Raw genomic sequence first — 17,372 nt, 5'->3', positions numbered from 1 at the left:
AACGAAACAAAATTGCTTCAAGTATTCACGGTCAGGGGTCCTAGGCTGGGACCTGGGGTTATGGGTCAGCAATGGAAGAGGGAAGAGGAAAAGGAGGAGCCATCACTGTTTCTGCTATAGGGCTTCCTTCCTTGCTGCATTCTGCAGCAACTTTGTCTACCTTGTCTGCTGGCAACTGCACATATTGGACCACTAAACCCCTAATGAAGATGTGAGGATATTTCTCAGGGTCTGTAACACTGATGTTAGTTAATTCGATGTTGAGACACCGATCCGCAGAATGGAAGGATCCACAGATATGCAGGTCATTCTTGAGTTCCAGGTCCACATCCTTGCCCACGGGGACTGAAAAAGGAACAGAAGAGCATAGTCTTGGTGCTGGTGCTGCAGGCCAGACGGGGAGGAGGGCAGGATACCACAAGCAGAGCCAGACTTGGGGAAGGGAAGGGCCGCAGAAAGCTCCAAGTACCGAAGGGGAAAACGCAGCGGATTCATGTAGCAGATTCATGTCTGGGAAGAGCAGGCGGGGTAGAGCAGAAGGGACAGGAGTAATGACTAGGGTTAGGCACTGATTTCTTATGACACCACAAGTGTGATCCATAAGATCAAAAATTGATAAATGATACTTCATCAAAATTAAAAATTTCTGTGCTTCAAAGGATACCATAAAGGAAGTGAAGAATAAGTCCACTGAGTAGGAGAAAATATTTACAAATCATGGATCTGATATGGGACTTGAATCCAGAATATATAAAGGAATGCTACTACTCAATTAAAAAAAAAAAAAAAAAACAACCAGAGACAAAGAATTTGAATAGACATTTCTCCAAAGAAGATACACAAATGGCCAATAAGCACATGAAAAGATGCTCAAAGTTAGTCATGCAAAATAAAAACTACAATGAGATTCCACTTTATAACACTTCACCAGGATAGCTAAAATAAAAGACAATAAGTGTTACTGAGGAGATGGAGAAACTGGAACCCTCATATAGTGCTGGTGACATTCTAAAATGTTGTAGCCATTCTGGAAAACAGTTTAGCAGATCCTTAATATGTTAAACATAAAGCTACCATATGATCCAGTAATTCCACTAAGTATATAATCAAGAGAACTGAAAACATGTCTGTCCATGTAAACAACTGTGCATGAATGTTCAGAGCATTATTATTATTATTATTATTTTGAGATGGAGTCTTGCTCTGTCGTCCAGGTTGGAGTGCAATGGCATGATCTCAGCTCACTGCAACCTCTACCTCCTGGGTTCAAGCAATTCTCCTACCTCAGCTTTCCAGGTAGCTGAGATCACAGGCACCCACCACCACACCCAGCTAATTTTTGTACTTTTAGTAGAGACGAAGTTTCAATTTACCATGTTGGCCAGGCTAGTCTCAAACTCCTGACCTCAGGTGATCTGCCCACCTCGGCCTCCCAAAGTGCTGGGATTACAGGCGTGAGCCACCGGGCCTGACCACAGGATTATTCACAATAGGAATTTGTTTCCACAAAGAGTGGAAACAACTCAAGTATCCACCAAGTGATGAATGGATAAACGAAATGTGGTGCATCCACACAACGGAATATTTGGCAATAAAAAGGAACAAAGTACAGTTATGTGTCACTTAACGATGGGGATATGTTCTGAGAAATGACTCGTTAGGCAAGTTTGTCTGTGTAGGAACATCAGAGTGTACTTTCGCAAACCTAAGTTATTTACGCTACTATACACCTAGGCTATAAGGAACAGCCGATGGCAGGGCCCGGGGAGGTGGAGATGGTTAATGGGTACAAAAAAAAAATAGAGAAAGACCTACTATTTGATAGTACAACCAGGTGACTATAGTCAACAATAACTTAATTATATATTCTAAAATACCTTAGAGTGTAATTGGATTGTCTGTAACACAAAGGATGAATGCTTGAGGGGATGGGGACCTGATTCTCTGTGATGTTATTACTTCACATTGCTTGCCTGTATCAAAATATCTCATGTGCTCCATAAATATACACACCTACTATGTACCCACAAAAAATTTTAAAAAATAGTATATGGCTCCTAGGCTACAAACCAATACAGCATGTTACTGTACTGAACACTGTAGGCAACTGTAACAGAAGGGCATTTGCATATCCAAAAATATCTAAACACAGAAAAAGTACGGTAAAAATGTTATAAAAGACAAAATACGGTAGATCTGTACAGGGCACTTGCCATGAATGGAGATTATAGAACTGAAGTTGAGTGCGTGGTAAGTGAGTAGAGTGTACCCTACTGCAAACTTTATAAACACTGCACACTTAGGCTACACTAAATTATTTTTCTTCAATAATAAATTAATCTTAGCTTACTGTAACTACTTTATAAACTTAAAAACTTCTTGGCTCTTTTGTAATAACACATAGCTTGTAACACAAACATGTTGTACAGCTGTCCAAAAATATTTTCTTTCTTTATATCCTTATTCTACAAGTGTTTTTTAATTTTAAATCTTTATTTAGTTTACTTCAATTTTTTGGGGGGGCTAAAAACTGACAGAAACACACACATGAGCCTAAGCCTATACAGGGTTAGGATCATCAATATCACTATCTTCCACCTCCACATCTTGTCCCACTGGAAGGTCTATGATGTTACTAGGTGACAGAAATTGCCACCATCGTACATGCGATCCATTGTTGACTGAAATGTCGGTTTTTTTGTTTTAGATTTTTTGAGATAGGGTCTTGCTCTGTTGCCCAGGCTGGAAGTGGTGCAATCACACCTCACTGCAGCCTCAACCTCTCAAGCTCAAGCAATCCTCCAACCCTCAGCCTCCTAAGTGGCTGGGACCACAGGTGCGTGCCACCATACCTGGCTATTTTATTTTTTCTGATGTAGTCTCACTATGTTGCCCAGGCTGGTCTCAAACTCCTGGGCTCAAATGGTCCTCCCACGTCAGCCTCCCAAAGTGCTGGCATTACAGGCATGAGATACTGTGCCTGGCCCTGAAACGCTGTTATGCAGCAAATGACTATACTGATACATGCTACAAAATGATGCACTTAGAAAACATTATGCTAAGTAAAAGAAGCCAGTCACAAAAGATCATATATGGTTTAATTCCACTTATATTAAATGTCCAACACAGGCAAATCTAGAGACAGAGAAGGTAGATGAGCGGGTGCCAGGGGCTAGAAGAACTGAGGAATGAGGAGTTCTATTAATAAGTATGGTGTTTCTTATGGGGGTGATAAATATTTTCTAAAATAAGATAGTGGTAATGGTTTCTCTCTCTGTGAATATACTAAAAAATACCAAATAGTACACTTTAAGAAAGGATAAATTTTGAAAGTGGAGGGAGGGAATAAAGGAAAGAAATCTCAGAAAAGAAGCAGCCATGTTTTTTAACACTTCCAAATACAAGAAAGAGCTATAGAACCATAAAATTAGTAAGTCTTAAATCAAGCTAAGTGTTTAGAAAAATCAATTTCATGGAAAAATGAGCAATAGAAAAGGACTGAAGTCAAATCACACATAAAGTTATTACAAGAAAAAAAGAATAAATAAGGAGTAAAGTAACACTTCTACAAGAAGTGAAACCTTACCAGAAATCATGGTAAGAAATCACACACACAAAGATGAAATTATCTAATATTTCAAATTTTAAAAACATTTTAATATTGCTACAAGATACGAAAGAATAGCATAAATCAGAGAGAGAAACACTCAGAAATGAGCTGCTGGAACTCAGGAAGGAATCAGCTATAAAATGAATCATTTTAAGATGAAGTCTAAGGAGAAATATAAGAGTCAATACACACAATAGATAATGTTGTAAGAGAAACAGACACTGAAAACAAACTTTTATAGAAGTGAAGAAAGAAAAAAATAATTCAAGAGAAGGCAACAAATATAGAAACAAGAAACGAACCTCAAACATGTGTACAACAGGGGTCCCCACAAAAAAGAAAACCAAACCAAGAGAACAGAATATAAAAAACTACAATGCAATGAAACTTCTGAAAAACAAAAAAAGTTTGCTACTCTATAATGAAAGAACACACCCTGAATCTGGGAAAAGCAGCTCAGAATGATCAATACTAAGACATATTCTAGTAAATTATTGTAAAGAAAAAGAAAATATCCATTGTACATCCAGATAAAAAGACCAAATGATTGTAACAGAAACAATTCTTTATTCCTGCAGAAAGTGGAGTAAATACATTTAAGTTAAAGAAAATGTGAGCCAAAGATTTCATATCTAGACAATGACTTTCAAGTATGAAAACAAGAGATAAGCTATCATCAACATGTAAAAACTGAAAAAATGAATACTGTTCTCATAACTCCTTAAGGAATCAAAGAATATGTTTCAGACAAGAAAAATGACTGATGAGACAATGACATATAAACTAGCGTCAAGCATCAAATATGTATTTAAATGGAGAGCCTAAACTAAGTGAGGTATGTGAAGGAGAAAACAGTATGTAACAGGTATCTGACAATGTGGATACAGCTGAACTTAAAAAAAAAAAAAAAAAAAAAAAAAAGCATAACCAAAAGTTGTAAAAATTGTTTTCAGTAATTATATTGTATGTCATGCTAATGTTATCCTAAGAACACTTTATGTGAAATATGGGACAAAACAAATTATTATGATATTCTACTTTTATGTGTTGCTGAGAAATAAGATTCTCAGGATGGGAGAATGCTAGAGGAGGTTAAATAATTGCCCAGAAGCTCTGCATTTAATCTTAAAAAAATATACAAACACAAACTTACACATATGTTTCCTAGCTCTAGTAACTAAAAAGACCGGGAAACAATGACCAACCCAGTAGCAGTAAGTATAGCTAAACACACAGATTTTGGTCTTGAAATACCAAAAGCAAGCAGGACTTTTTGGAGAAATGCCTGACTCCAGGTCTCTGGCAAGAAATGTACAAGACCAGCCAATCTTGCCATACCAGCTAGCAAGGTGGTATCAAAGACTACTAGAGTTGTGTCAAAAAGACTTGGAAGCCAACTTGTAAAGGCTTCCAGTAAAGCTGGAAAAACATCTAGAATGAACTGAAACATATTTAAAAATATGTTTAAATCTGTAATTTCATAATGAAAACCATTTTAAAAAACTGGTCACCTTTGGAAGGTGCCACGTTGCCATTTTTAAATTTTGTAAACTAGTAAATAAAGGGAAAAAACAAATATTTGGTCTGAATTTCCTAAAGAAACTACCACTGGATGACCAAATAAGGAAAAAATTCTCTTTATACAGTACTGTGACAAATAAAAAAAGGCACACTGGAATTAAAATTCCCAATTCCCAATTCTGTAATACCTAATGAATTATGAATCTAGGCATTACACATCAATGACTACTAACATCATGAAAAGAGGAAACCCCACTTTATGCACCTTTGGATAAAGAAGCACCACTACCTATGCAAAAAAAAAAAAAAAAAGTTTTGCAAAAATAGCAAAATAATTTAATGAACTGCCTAGATCCAATTATCACTTTATAGAAAATACAAGGGAACTTGCTAAACAAAGCCATGAAAAAGTAATCAGCAAAATCCAGCCTGTAAGAACCTCTGCAGAACAAATGATCTGGTGGTTTCTTCAAAGAAACAATGAGACAGAGAAAAGAAATGGAAGAAAACTATAAAGTAAGAGAAACTTAAAAAGATGTATCAAAAAGGCAAAACTAGTTTCAAAACTTGGGTGATAAAACTATACAAAAAAGGAAGTGACTGCTATAAAAGTTCAGAAGAGTAGATACTTTCTGGGGAGGGGTCAAGAAAGGGTTGTGTTTGGAAGCAGACAGGTGGAGGATGTCTGAGGTGCCAAGTTCTAGTCTCCTGATACGGATGGTAGTTACAAGGGTGTTTGCCTTATAAGAATTAATTAAACTGTGTATTGGTTTTCTGATTTCATGTTTTATTTAAAAATAATAAAGTTTAAAAACAGATTTATAAATCAGCAATCATTGTAAATTTATTAATCCCTAAATTATTAGATAAACGCAATACAGTCTATGAAAGAATAAGTCAACTCCTAGAACATCAAGGTATGGAGAGAAATATGTTAACAAAGTTAATGTATAAGTGGAGGGGAAACTAGAGAGGATCTGATACTAAGCTGTAGTGATACTATTGGAAAAAATGTTTCATGGTAGCAGCATTTTGACTTATCTATAAACAAGTGGGTCAGGGAACAATAAAAATATAATGAGGTTGATTGGATACAGGTGAACTTTAAAGAGCTGTAACTTTCATATTCTAAAAGGCAGTCAGCATTTAACTGGAAAAATTAAGGTACAAATTTCAGAGAGGAGAAAATTTTGACCTAGGATTTTCTCAGCAAAGGAAATTGACAGCTGTAATCAAGATTTAACTACAGAGAAAGACAAAGGCCTTAGAAAACCATAAAAACATTATTAAGTCTAAATATAAAATAAAACCTATAATGTTCAGTTATCATTCCAAAAATAGCATGAAATGGTCTAACAAGAATGTGTGTTTGAAGGGAACCTCAACAACAGCCTCTATACTCTTTCTTCTCTCATTCCTCAAATTTTACATATCAAAATCATAGGAGGGGAAACAACTCCTATCATTTTAATTGTTTCTAAGAAGTCTGTGTATGTCAGAAGCTAGTTTTGAACACAACTGTAAGAGGAGAAAGCAAAGGGGCTAGAACAGAGAAGAAAAGAGGAAAAGATACAATTAGTGTATCTTGTTTATGATACAGATTCAATAAATACTTGTCGGCTGATAGAAAAGACAAATTTAATTTTGATTTCTAGGTAATCACAAAATTCTTTCATTCTCCATCTTCAGGTAGTCTAATATCAAAAGGCATTTTAAAATCTAATAATTAGAAATGCAAAAGTCGGAGGGTGGGCCAAGGTCAACTGGAAGTAGCAGTGGTCTGCAGCTCTCACAGAGAGGAATGAAAAGAGGAAAGAAAAGAGTGAGTGTATTTTGCACCTTCAACTGAGGTATCCAGGTTCTTGCACTGGGACTGACTAGGCGAATAGCTTGACCAATGGAGAGCGAGGAAAAGCAGCGGGGTGAGGCAATGGCCCACTTGGATGCAGCATGGAGCCAGGAGAGCCCCCACCACCAGCCAAGAAAGGTGGTGAGTGATTGTGCAACCGTGCCCTGACTTGGGAAACCACGCTTCTCCCACGGATCCTTGCAACCCACAGATCAAGAGATTCCCTCACAAGCCCACGCCACCATGGCCTAGGATCCAAAGCACAAAGCTGTGTGGAGTCTCCGCAGTATGGTCACTCAGGCACTCACAGAGACCCAGTAGTTTTGCATACTCCAGTTTCAGGAATTCATGCAAGGTAGGAGATCCCTCCATGCATTACCCTAGGAAGGGGTATGAATCCAAGGAACCAGGCAGCAGTGTTCTGTGGGCTCCATTCCCACAGCACCTCACAAGACCCACTGGCTTGGAATTCCAGCTAGCCAGCGGTAGCAGGCTGGAGACTGCCTGACACAGACCGAATTTCTGGGAGGAAGGGTGGCCACCATCGCTGTGGTTGGAGTCAGCTGTGCTAGCCTGATGGCTCTGGAAAGTCCAGGTGGTCCAGACCAGGAGTTTCCCACAGTGCAGCACAGCTGCTGTGCCAGATCGTGGCCAGACTGCTTCTCTGAGTGGGACCCTGATCCATCCCTCTTCACTGGGCAAGGCCTCCCTGGGAGAATTTCAGCAACTCCAGCCAGGGTTATATGAACGAAACTCTGATGACGGAGCCTGTGGAGGATGGACAACCGCAGTCTCTGTGGTTCAGCCAACAGCTTTTCCAGCCTGCTGGCTCTGGAGAGTCCGGACAGTCTGGACAAAGGGGGCTCCTCCAAGAGCACCACACCTGCTCCGCCAAAGGGCAGTCAGACATCTTCTGTAAGTGGGACCCTGATCCCATTCCTCCCAACTAGGTGAGACCTCCCAACAAGGGTCTCCAGATACCTCATAAAGGAGCGGTCAGGCCAGTATCAAGTCAGTGTCCCCCTGGGACAGAGCTCCCAGAGGAAGGGGCAGGCTGCCATCTTTGCTGTTCTGCAGCCTTCACTGGTGATACCTCCAGATGCAGGAGGGACTGAGGTGACTAGGGTCTGGAATGGACGCCCAGAAAACCACAGCAGCCCTACGGAAGAAGGGCCTGACTGTTAAAAACAGAAAGCAACAACATCAACAAAAAGGACCCCACAAAAACCCCATTCAAAGGTCAGCAACCTCAAAGGTCAAAGGTAGATAAGTCCACAAAGATGAGAAAGAATCAACGCAAAAACACTGAAAACTCAAAAAGCCAGAATGTGTCTTCTCCTCTAAATGACCACAACATCTCTCCGGCAAGGGCACAGAACTGGGCTGAGGCTGAGACAGCTGAATTGACAGAAGTAGGGTTCTGATCTTTGCTGAGCTAAAGGAACCTGTTCTAACCCAATGCAAAGAAGCTAAGAATCACGATAAAACAATACTGGAGCTGACAACCAGAATAGCTAGTTTAGAGAGGAACATAACTGACCTGATGGAGCTGGAAAACAAAAACATGAGAACTTCACAATGCAATAACAAGTATCAACAGCAGAACAGACCAAAAGGAGGAAAGAATCTCAGAGTTTGAAGACTATTTTCCGAAATAAGATGGGCAGAAAAGAATAGAGAAAAAAGAATAAAAAGGAATGAACAAAAAGTCAGAGAAATATGGGATTATGTAAAAAGACCAAACCGATGAATGATTGGGGTACCTGAAAGAGATGGGGAAAACAGAACCAAGTTGGAATACATATTTCAGGATATCATCCAGGAAAACTTCCCAACCTAGCAAGACAAGGCCAATATTCAAATTCAGGAAATCCAGAGAACCCTAGTAAGATACTCCACGAGAAGATCAACCCCAAGACACCTAATCATCAAATTCTCCAAGGTCAAAATGTAGGGAAAAAAAAAAATTAAGGGCAGCCAGAGAGAAAGGCCAGGTCATCTACAAAGGGAAGCCCATCAGACTACCAGAGGACCTCTCAGCAGAAACCCTACAAGCCAGAAGAGATTGGGAGGCAACAGAAAACATTCTTAAAGAAAATAATTTCTAACCCAGAATTTCGTATCTGGCCAAACCAAGCTGCATAAGGGAAGGAGAAATAAGATCCTTTTCAGACAACCAAATGCTGAGGGAATTCATCACCCCCAGTTCTGCCTTGCAAGAGCTCTTGAAGGAAGCGCTACATATGGAAAGGAAAAACCATTACCAGCCACTACAAAAACACAGTGAAGTACACAGACCAGTGACCCTGTGAAGCAACCACATAAACAAGTCTGCAAAATAACCAGCTAACATCATGATGACAGGATCAAATTCACACATAACAATATTAACTTTAAATGTAAATGGGCTAAATGCCTCAATTAAAAGACACAGACTGGCAAGCTGGATAAAGAGTCAAGACCCATGCTGTCTTCAAGAGACCCACCTCACATGCAAAGACACATATAGGCTGAAAATAAAGGGATGAAGGAAAATTTGCCATGCAAATGGAAAACAGAAAAAAGCAGAGGTTGCAATCCTACTTTCTGACAAAACAGACTTTAAACCAACAAAGATTGAAAAAGATAAAGAAAGGCATTACATATGGTAAAGGGTTTTGAATTCAACAAGAAGAGCTAACTATCCTAAATATATATGTAACCCAATACAGGAGCACCTAGATTCATAAAGCAAGTTCTTAAGAGACCGACAAAGAGACTTAGACTCCTACACAGTAATAGTGAGAGATTTTAACACCCTTCTGATAATATCAGACAGAAGATCGAGATAGAAAATTAACAAAGATATTCAGGACCTGAACTCAGCTCTGGATTAAGTGGACCTGATAGAGGTCTACAAAACTCTCCACACAAAAAACAACAGAATATACATTCTTCTGATCACCACACAACACTTACTCTAAAAGTGATCACGTAATAGTCCTCAGCAAATGCAAAAGAACTGAAATCATAACAGTCTGTCAGACCACAGCACAATCAAATTAGAACTCAAGATTAAGAAATCCACTCAAAACCACACAACTACATGGAAAGTGAACAACCTGTTCCTGAATGACTCTTGGGTAAACAACGAAATTAAGGCAAAAATCAAGACTTTCTTTGAAACTAATGAGAACAAAGAGACAACATATCAGAATCTCTAGGATGCAGCTAACGCAATGTTAAGAGGGAAATTTACATCACTAAACGCTGACATCACAAAGCTAGAAAGATCTCGTATTAACAACCTAACATGACAACTAAAACAACTAGAGAACCAAGAGGAAACAAACTCCAAAACTAGCAGAAGAACTGAAGGAGACAGAGACAAGAAAAACCCTTAAAACAAAACAACACAAACAGTAACAAAAAAGAATTCAGAAGCTTTTTTTTTTTTTTAGTTAATAAAATAGACTGCTACCTAGAATAATAAAGAAGAAAAGGGACCAGGCACAGTGGCTCACGCTTGTAATCCCAACATTTTGTGAGGCCAAGGTGGGTGATCACTTGAGGACAGGAGTTCAAGACAAGTGTGGCCAACATAGTGAAACCTCGTCTCTACTAAAAATACAAACAAATTAGCTAGGCGTGGTGGCATATACCTGTAATCCCAGTTATTTGGGTGGCTGAAGCATGAGAACTGTTTGAACCCTGGAAGCAGAGGAGCTTGCAGTGAGCCAAGATTGTGCCACTGCACTACAGCCTGGGCGACAGAGCAAGACTCTGTCTCAAAAAAAAAAAAAAAAAAGAATCAAATAGACACAATCAGAAATTATCAGGAGAATACCACCAGTGACCAGAGAAATACAAACAACCATCAGATAATACTATAAACACCTCTATATACATAAACTAGAAAATCTAGAAGAAACAGATAAAATTCTGGACACCTACACCCTCCCAAGACTGAACCAGGAAGAAAATGAATCCCTGAATAAACCAATAATTAGTTCTGAAATTGGGGAGGTAATAAATAGCCTGCCAATCAATGAAAGCCCAATACCAGACAGATTCACGGCTGAATTCTACCAGAGGTACAAAGAACGGCTGGTACAATTTCTACTGAAACTATTCCAAACAATTGAAAAGGAGAGACTCCTCTCTAACTCATTTTATGAGGCCAGTGACAACCTGATACCAAAACCTAGCAGAGACACAACAAAAAAAGAGAAAACATCAGGCCAATATCCCTGATGAACGCTGATGCAAAAATCCTCAATATAAATAGTGGCAAACTGAACCCAGCAGCACATCAAAAAGCTTATCCACTAAGATCAAGTTGGCTTTATCCTCAGGAAGCAAGGCTGGTTCAACATATGCAAATCAATAAATGTAATTCATCACATAAACAGAACTAAAGACAAAAACCACATGATTATCTCAATAGATGCAGAAAAGGTCTTCAATACAATTCAACATCCCCTCATGTTAAAAACTCTCAATACACTATGTATTGAAGGAACATACCTTAAAATAAAAAGGGACACATGTGACAAACCCACAGCCAATATCATACTCAATGGGCAAAAGTCTGAAGCATTCCCTTTGAAAAGCGGCACAAGACCATGATGCTCTCTCCCACCACTCCTATTCAACATAGTATTGGAAGGTCTGGTCAGGGCAATCAGGGAAGAGAAAGATATAAAGGGTATTCAAATAGGAAGAGAGGAAGTCAAAGTGTCTCTGTTTGCAGATAGCATTATTCTATATCCAGAAAACTCCATCATTTCAGCTCAAAAGCTTCTTAAGCTGATAAGCAACTTCGGCCAAGTCCCAAGATACAAAATCAATGTGCAAAAATCGCTAGCATTCCTATACACCAACAACAGGCAAGCAGAGAACCAAATCATGAATAGTTTCCCATTCACAATGCTACAAAAAGAATAAAATACCTAGGAATACAGCTAACAAGGGCAATGAAGGACCTCTTCAAGGAAAACCACAAACCACTGCTTAAGGCAATCAGGGAGGAAACAAATGGAAAAACACTCCATGCTCATGGATAGAAGAATCAGTATCGTAATATCATGAAAATGGTCATACTGCCTAAAGTAATTTATGGATTCAATGCTATTCCCATTAAACTACCACTGACATTCTTTACAGAATTATGTATCTCAAAATATAGTGAAGAGTATTAAACAATTACCATCAATTCCTTCTTAGTTGCCTCTTTCCTTCTAAATAACTATGAAACAGGCAAAACATAAATGTTGTTGCCTTTTCCTTCTGTATTTCCTTCTTTCATGTTTGTTGACTGCATGAATGTCTTCTTTTGAGAGTGTCTGTTTATCTCCTTTGCCCACTTTTTAATGGGGTGTTTAGAAGGAAAGAGGCAACTAAGAAGGAATTAATATCCTGTTATCTCTGCATTTACTTTGTCTAATTAGTCTTCATTTTTTCCCCCTGACTTGGTGAGGTCTCTGCCCTATTTACCTCCACTTCACTAAGTGCCCAACAACAGGGAATGAATAAAATATTTCTTAAAGCAGTTTAAATAGTCACCTCCATGAAGTCTTAAAAACATAGACTGGACTGTTTTCTTCAGGGTGGGATAGGCTGAAGAAACACAAAAAACTTGCAAAAAGAAAATGCAAAGAACGTGTCCATCCTTTTTTGACTTTAGCAGCATGACTATATTCATTCAACAAATACTTATGGAGTGACTCTGTCAAGCAACACAGTTCTTACTTTCCATTTTCAAATACCTGCTACTACTAAATGCAATTAAAATCAAAGTGGCTATATTTCCAATTGTTAAGTAATCTTTTTCCTCCTCCCATGATCCTGTCAGACCTACGACATACTAGCTTTCTAGAAAATTGTACAGGTTCATCCCCAGGATGGATGAATTGATTTGTGTGCCAATTTATCATCTGTTGGTCCATGTTTCTTTATTGGACACGTTTAATATGCCAAAATACCTGTGAACAGGTGGCCTCTGTCTCCTGGGTGCCTCACATCCCTACAAGAGAAGAGACTCCTGCCAGTCAATGTAGACCCCTCCCTTTAATGTCTCAGTATGAAGGGAAATCAGAAAATCCATTTTGACCTTGGATCCAAAAGATATCCTCCACTTCAGCTTCATCAATAATTAAGCTAATATTTTAAATCTTACCTTATACCTGTGTCCATTTCTCAACTGGTTAAAAATTTATAGAGAAGAGGTAGGTAATGGTAATGCCCACGTCAAAATACCAATCAGAAAATATAAAAGTCTGGATCAAGTTAAATAACTAAGAGATTAAACAAAACAGAATAGCATACCCCCTGCCCCCCTCCCCCTTCTTTCCCTTTACTAAGTCAATAAGACAGCTAGAGATGCCAAGAATTCCAGTTCATAACAGTTCTAAGTTTGGGCTTTCCTGTCATCTTATCACAGAGGGTAGGTAGTTTGGTGGCTTGGAGTGATAAAAATAATGTAACCCCTATAGGCAAATTTTAAAATTTCAGCTAGAAGTTATGGTTTTCTTAACCTGATCAATGGAGCAACATGAAATCTTTAGGTAAAAATTTTAAGTTATGTAAACCTACTTAATTCTAAAAAACATTATGAAACAGCTTACAGAGGCAAACAACAAAATTTATATCAACTTAAAATCTTCTACTCTTTTATTACGGTATAGTGATCTCCTGCCCTAGTTTAGATACCACAGTGTTTTCAGGTTCATGTTTTTATATGCCTCCCACACCTAGCCATGGAAGTACTAAAAAATATTGAGAAGTCTCAAAAAAAAAGAAGCCTACGGTTCCCAAATAAGTACATAAAAATCCCTTTCTATAATGACCCCTATTTGTCACTTCCTTTCCCATCAAACATTCATATTGGAGGCCCATGGTCAACTTCCGATAATCAAAACACAAACATTCATACATTCTGCTTTTTTATTTGCCTATTTGACTTTCCTTCAAATTCTATTATCTAAAACAATTTCCTTAAATTATACTCAATCCAAGGAATCACTGCAACACCATTTGCAGTAAATTTGCCAAAACTTATATTATAGCACTTTTGTAAACATAATCAAATCTTTTTTTTTTCCCAAAAAAATCTAATTTCTTCTTCCTGCGTAATTTTCTTTAGCGCTTTACCTCTGTTACATATTTTGGTTATTTACTGAGGTCTAAAGCTATCAGAAAACCTACATGTTCTGGATACGGAAAACATTTTTCCTCCTTGTTTCATACCATTTCCTCTGAGGCCTGTTTGTTTTTATTACTGTAGGTCTATCCAATCCCACCATTTTCTCTTAACTCTACTTCTGTCTAGCTGCCCATTCAGTGTCTTGGAACCAATACCGGACAGCTTTGATGTACAACCTTCATATATTTCTTCAACTATTTTTATGAAAGCTACAACTCCATAAACATTCCAGACCTATCAGTTAACCACAACTTCTGATTTAACTTCAACTACCTTCTAATGTGGAAGTGTTCCCATTTTATACAGATAAGTAAAACTAAAAATCGAAGTCCAAGGAAAAAACATCAACATACAGAATGTCTGACATTTGGTTCATTTTAAAGCACTTATGAAGTTCAGTTGGCATAAAATTGAAACGATGCCCTTTCGTTTTAAGTTGGTAAGAAAAATACATTCTCTATATATCATTTACTCCTTTGAGAGAAGCAACCCGATACATACCTCTGTAGAAAATGTTTCTTCTGGATTTATCCAAATAACAGAATAAATCCTCATTATTTTATTATTTTTAAAAATAAGACTAAAATGTGCCTTACAGACACCACTGACTCAGTATGCCAAATGGCTTAAGATTTAACTAGGTCATTTGCTGAAATTTTAAACTGAGTAAGAGGCTGTAGTTACCTCTTTTTGTAGATGAAGTTTGAAGCAACTGTTTGGCTTTGAGGGAAGTGCGAGGCAAATTTTTCAGCCTTTGCGAAGCTGTTGAAAAATAAGGAACTGTAATATTTGCCTGGAAGTACAAGATAAAGGCTATAGCGTCTATAAACCTGAATGTTTTAATACAAACTTAAAAATTTATCAAAGAACAGAAGCCATAAGGTGCAAATATGTTAGAATCCTAGAAGCAAAAGAATTTTAAAGTGATGCTTAGTGCATTAAGTTGGAAAGAAAAGGGGAAAGAACATAAACTTTAAAAGAGTTTCTTATAGATGAGAAAATCTCCAATATGTCAATTGGTCAAAATATCAAAGAGAAAACAAACCACCACAAACATGCTAGGGATACAAAGAATACAAAGATAAAAGTGATGAACACAAGCACACAGTATAAAGTGCAGCACTTGTTTAACGCAAAAAAAGCAGATTTTGGCAAAGCAATTATTGTTAGATGAATTACCCTAATGTGAAACCATAATCTGCATACTCAAAAAGGAGAAGAAAACTCAGAACCCAGCAGGTCCTTGGGGAGTCACAATCTAGTAGCATTAATATGTTCAATACCATCTTATAGAGTACAACTAATACAACTAATTTTTTACCTCAGACTTTGGACATCTAAGCACCATATCTAAGCTGTGCACATATGTATGCAGGTGGGGAGCACTGTATGTAATGTTGGTGTGGGTTGAGGGGTTTGGAGGAGTCAGACCATCTACCTTTTAAAGTTTTCCATGAGGAAAGCTAAGCTTTCTTCCAAACTCCTATCTATTAACTGCACTGAAACTCAAAATTAGCAGGTAAGCAGCAGCTCAGGGGCATCCAAGATAAAGTGGTTCCAATTTCCCCAATATACAGTTACTATGGCTCTAACAGACTGATGAGTCTCACACCTACCAGTGTATTTAAGTGGTTCTAAAATATTTTAGTTACTCTACTGAAAGTCAGATTTCATATACCTTTAGTGTTTATGTGCAAAAAAAGAGAGCTCTCGTCACTCTAAATCTAGGCAGATTGCATAAACGTTACTGGGCTGATAAAGGGATACTTGACACATTATCAGAAAGAAGTAAGATTTCTTGGCCAGGTGAGGTGGCTCATGCCTATAATCCCAGCACTTAGAGGCCTTCGGGAGGCCAAGGCAGGAGGATTCGCTTGAGCCCAGCCTGGGCAGCATAGGGAGACTCTGTCTACACACACACACCCACAGACACACACACACATAAATAAGCCAGGCATGGTGTTGTGCCTGTGGTCCCAGCTATTCGGGAGGCTGAGGTGGGAGGAGTGCTTGAGCCCAGGAGGTTGAGGCTGCAGTGAGCTGTGATTGCACCACTGCACTCCATTCAGCATGGTCGATGAAGGTTCTGCCATAATTTTTGTATTAATGTTTGTATTTTTAGTAGAGACAGGGTTTCACCATATTGGCCAGGCTGGTCTGGAACTCTTGACCTCAAGTGATCCGCCCGCCTTGGCATCCCGAAGTGCTAGAATTACATGAGCCACTGCGCGCAGCCAATGAGTTATCTTACTTCTATTGCACAAAAATACAGGTTACTATCAGAGTATTTTTCATCTACATATATATTCATACATGTTTTCAACCATTTATATTTTTATTCATCCACTCACTTGTTCCTGTTTTTCATTCATTCAAATAGTTTAGTATCTGCTTTATTCCAGGTACTGTTTTAGGTATAATGTATTCAGTAGGCAACTAGATGGATACAGTTCCTACTCTCATGAAACTAATATTCTAGGAAAAGGGAGATAGTAATGAGGCAGTAAAATATATGGCCTGCCAGATAGTGATAGCTGCTAAGGAGAAAATTAAGTAGAAAAGAGGGACAGGAAGTAGGCGATTTAAGTTGCAATTACAAATAGAGTGATCAGGAAAGATTTCCCTAAGATGACATTTGCATAGCAATCTGAAAAAAGATAGGAAGTAAGCTACATAGATATGTGGGGGAAAGCATTCCAGATAGAGGGAAAAAGATACTGAGATAGGACCATGCCTTGTATGTTTGAAGAACAGAACGTAGGCCAGTTGTTGGGTGGCATAAATGAGGGCAAAATGTAACTAATTGAACATACACGACAGTTCACACCACAGTCCACACTATTAACCATTAAAAAAGTTTATTAAGGATTCAATATTAAATAATGTCTATAATGAACTTGTCTGGAAAGATCCTATTTGAATTAATAGCTACAGTGACTCCAATGGACCCTACCCCTATTTATCCCTCAAGTTTCATGTATGATTGTAATTAACAATGGTTATCTATAGACAAGCAAAAACTGAACTAGGAATCTGAAGAATCAGATTACACACAGAACCAGGCAGTAAACTCTAAATTCACTTGATACAGAAAGAATGAAATGAATCATTTTCCTAAAATACCACAGTCATATAACATTACTCAAATAACAAAAATCCAATGTTATTCTAAATTATCTTAATTTGATCAGTTTTCTAAGACAAAATCA

The 17,372-nt window shown here is 38.1% G+C and overlaps 1 protein-coding gene across 2 annotated transcripts in view; it reads right to left on the bottom strand.

The window, feature by feature from the left end:
- The window catches only part of SLAIN2 (SLAIN motif family member 2), a 77,914-nt gene that overhangs the window by 10,132 nt on the left and 50,410 nt on the right, over positions 1–17,372 (bottom strand). The window contains exon 7 of one of the 2 annotated variants that reach the window (XM_005554848.5): positions 14,848–14,925. The exons of the other annotated variant lie outside the window; for it this stretch is intronic. Within the exon in view, the coding sequence (XP_005554905.1) occupies positions 14,848–14,925 (78 nt within the window). The remainder of the gene's footprint in view (positions 1–14,847; positions 14,926–17,372) is intronic. 2 annotated transcript variants of the gene reach the window in all.

This window comes from Macaca fascicularis, chromosome 5 (genome assembly GCF_037993035.2).
Source record: "Macaca fascicularis isolate 582-1 chromosome 5, T2T-MFA8v1.1".
Lineage (NCBI taxonomy): Eukaryota > Metazoa > Chordata > Mammalia > Primates > Cercopithecidae > Macaca > Macaca fascicularis.
Note: the sequence above shows the minus strand (reverse complement) of the source record. Positions and strands in the feature narration are given on the sequence as shown.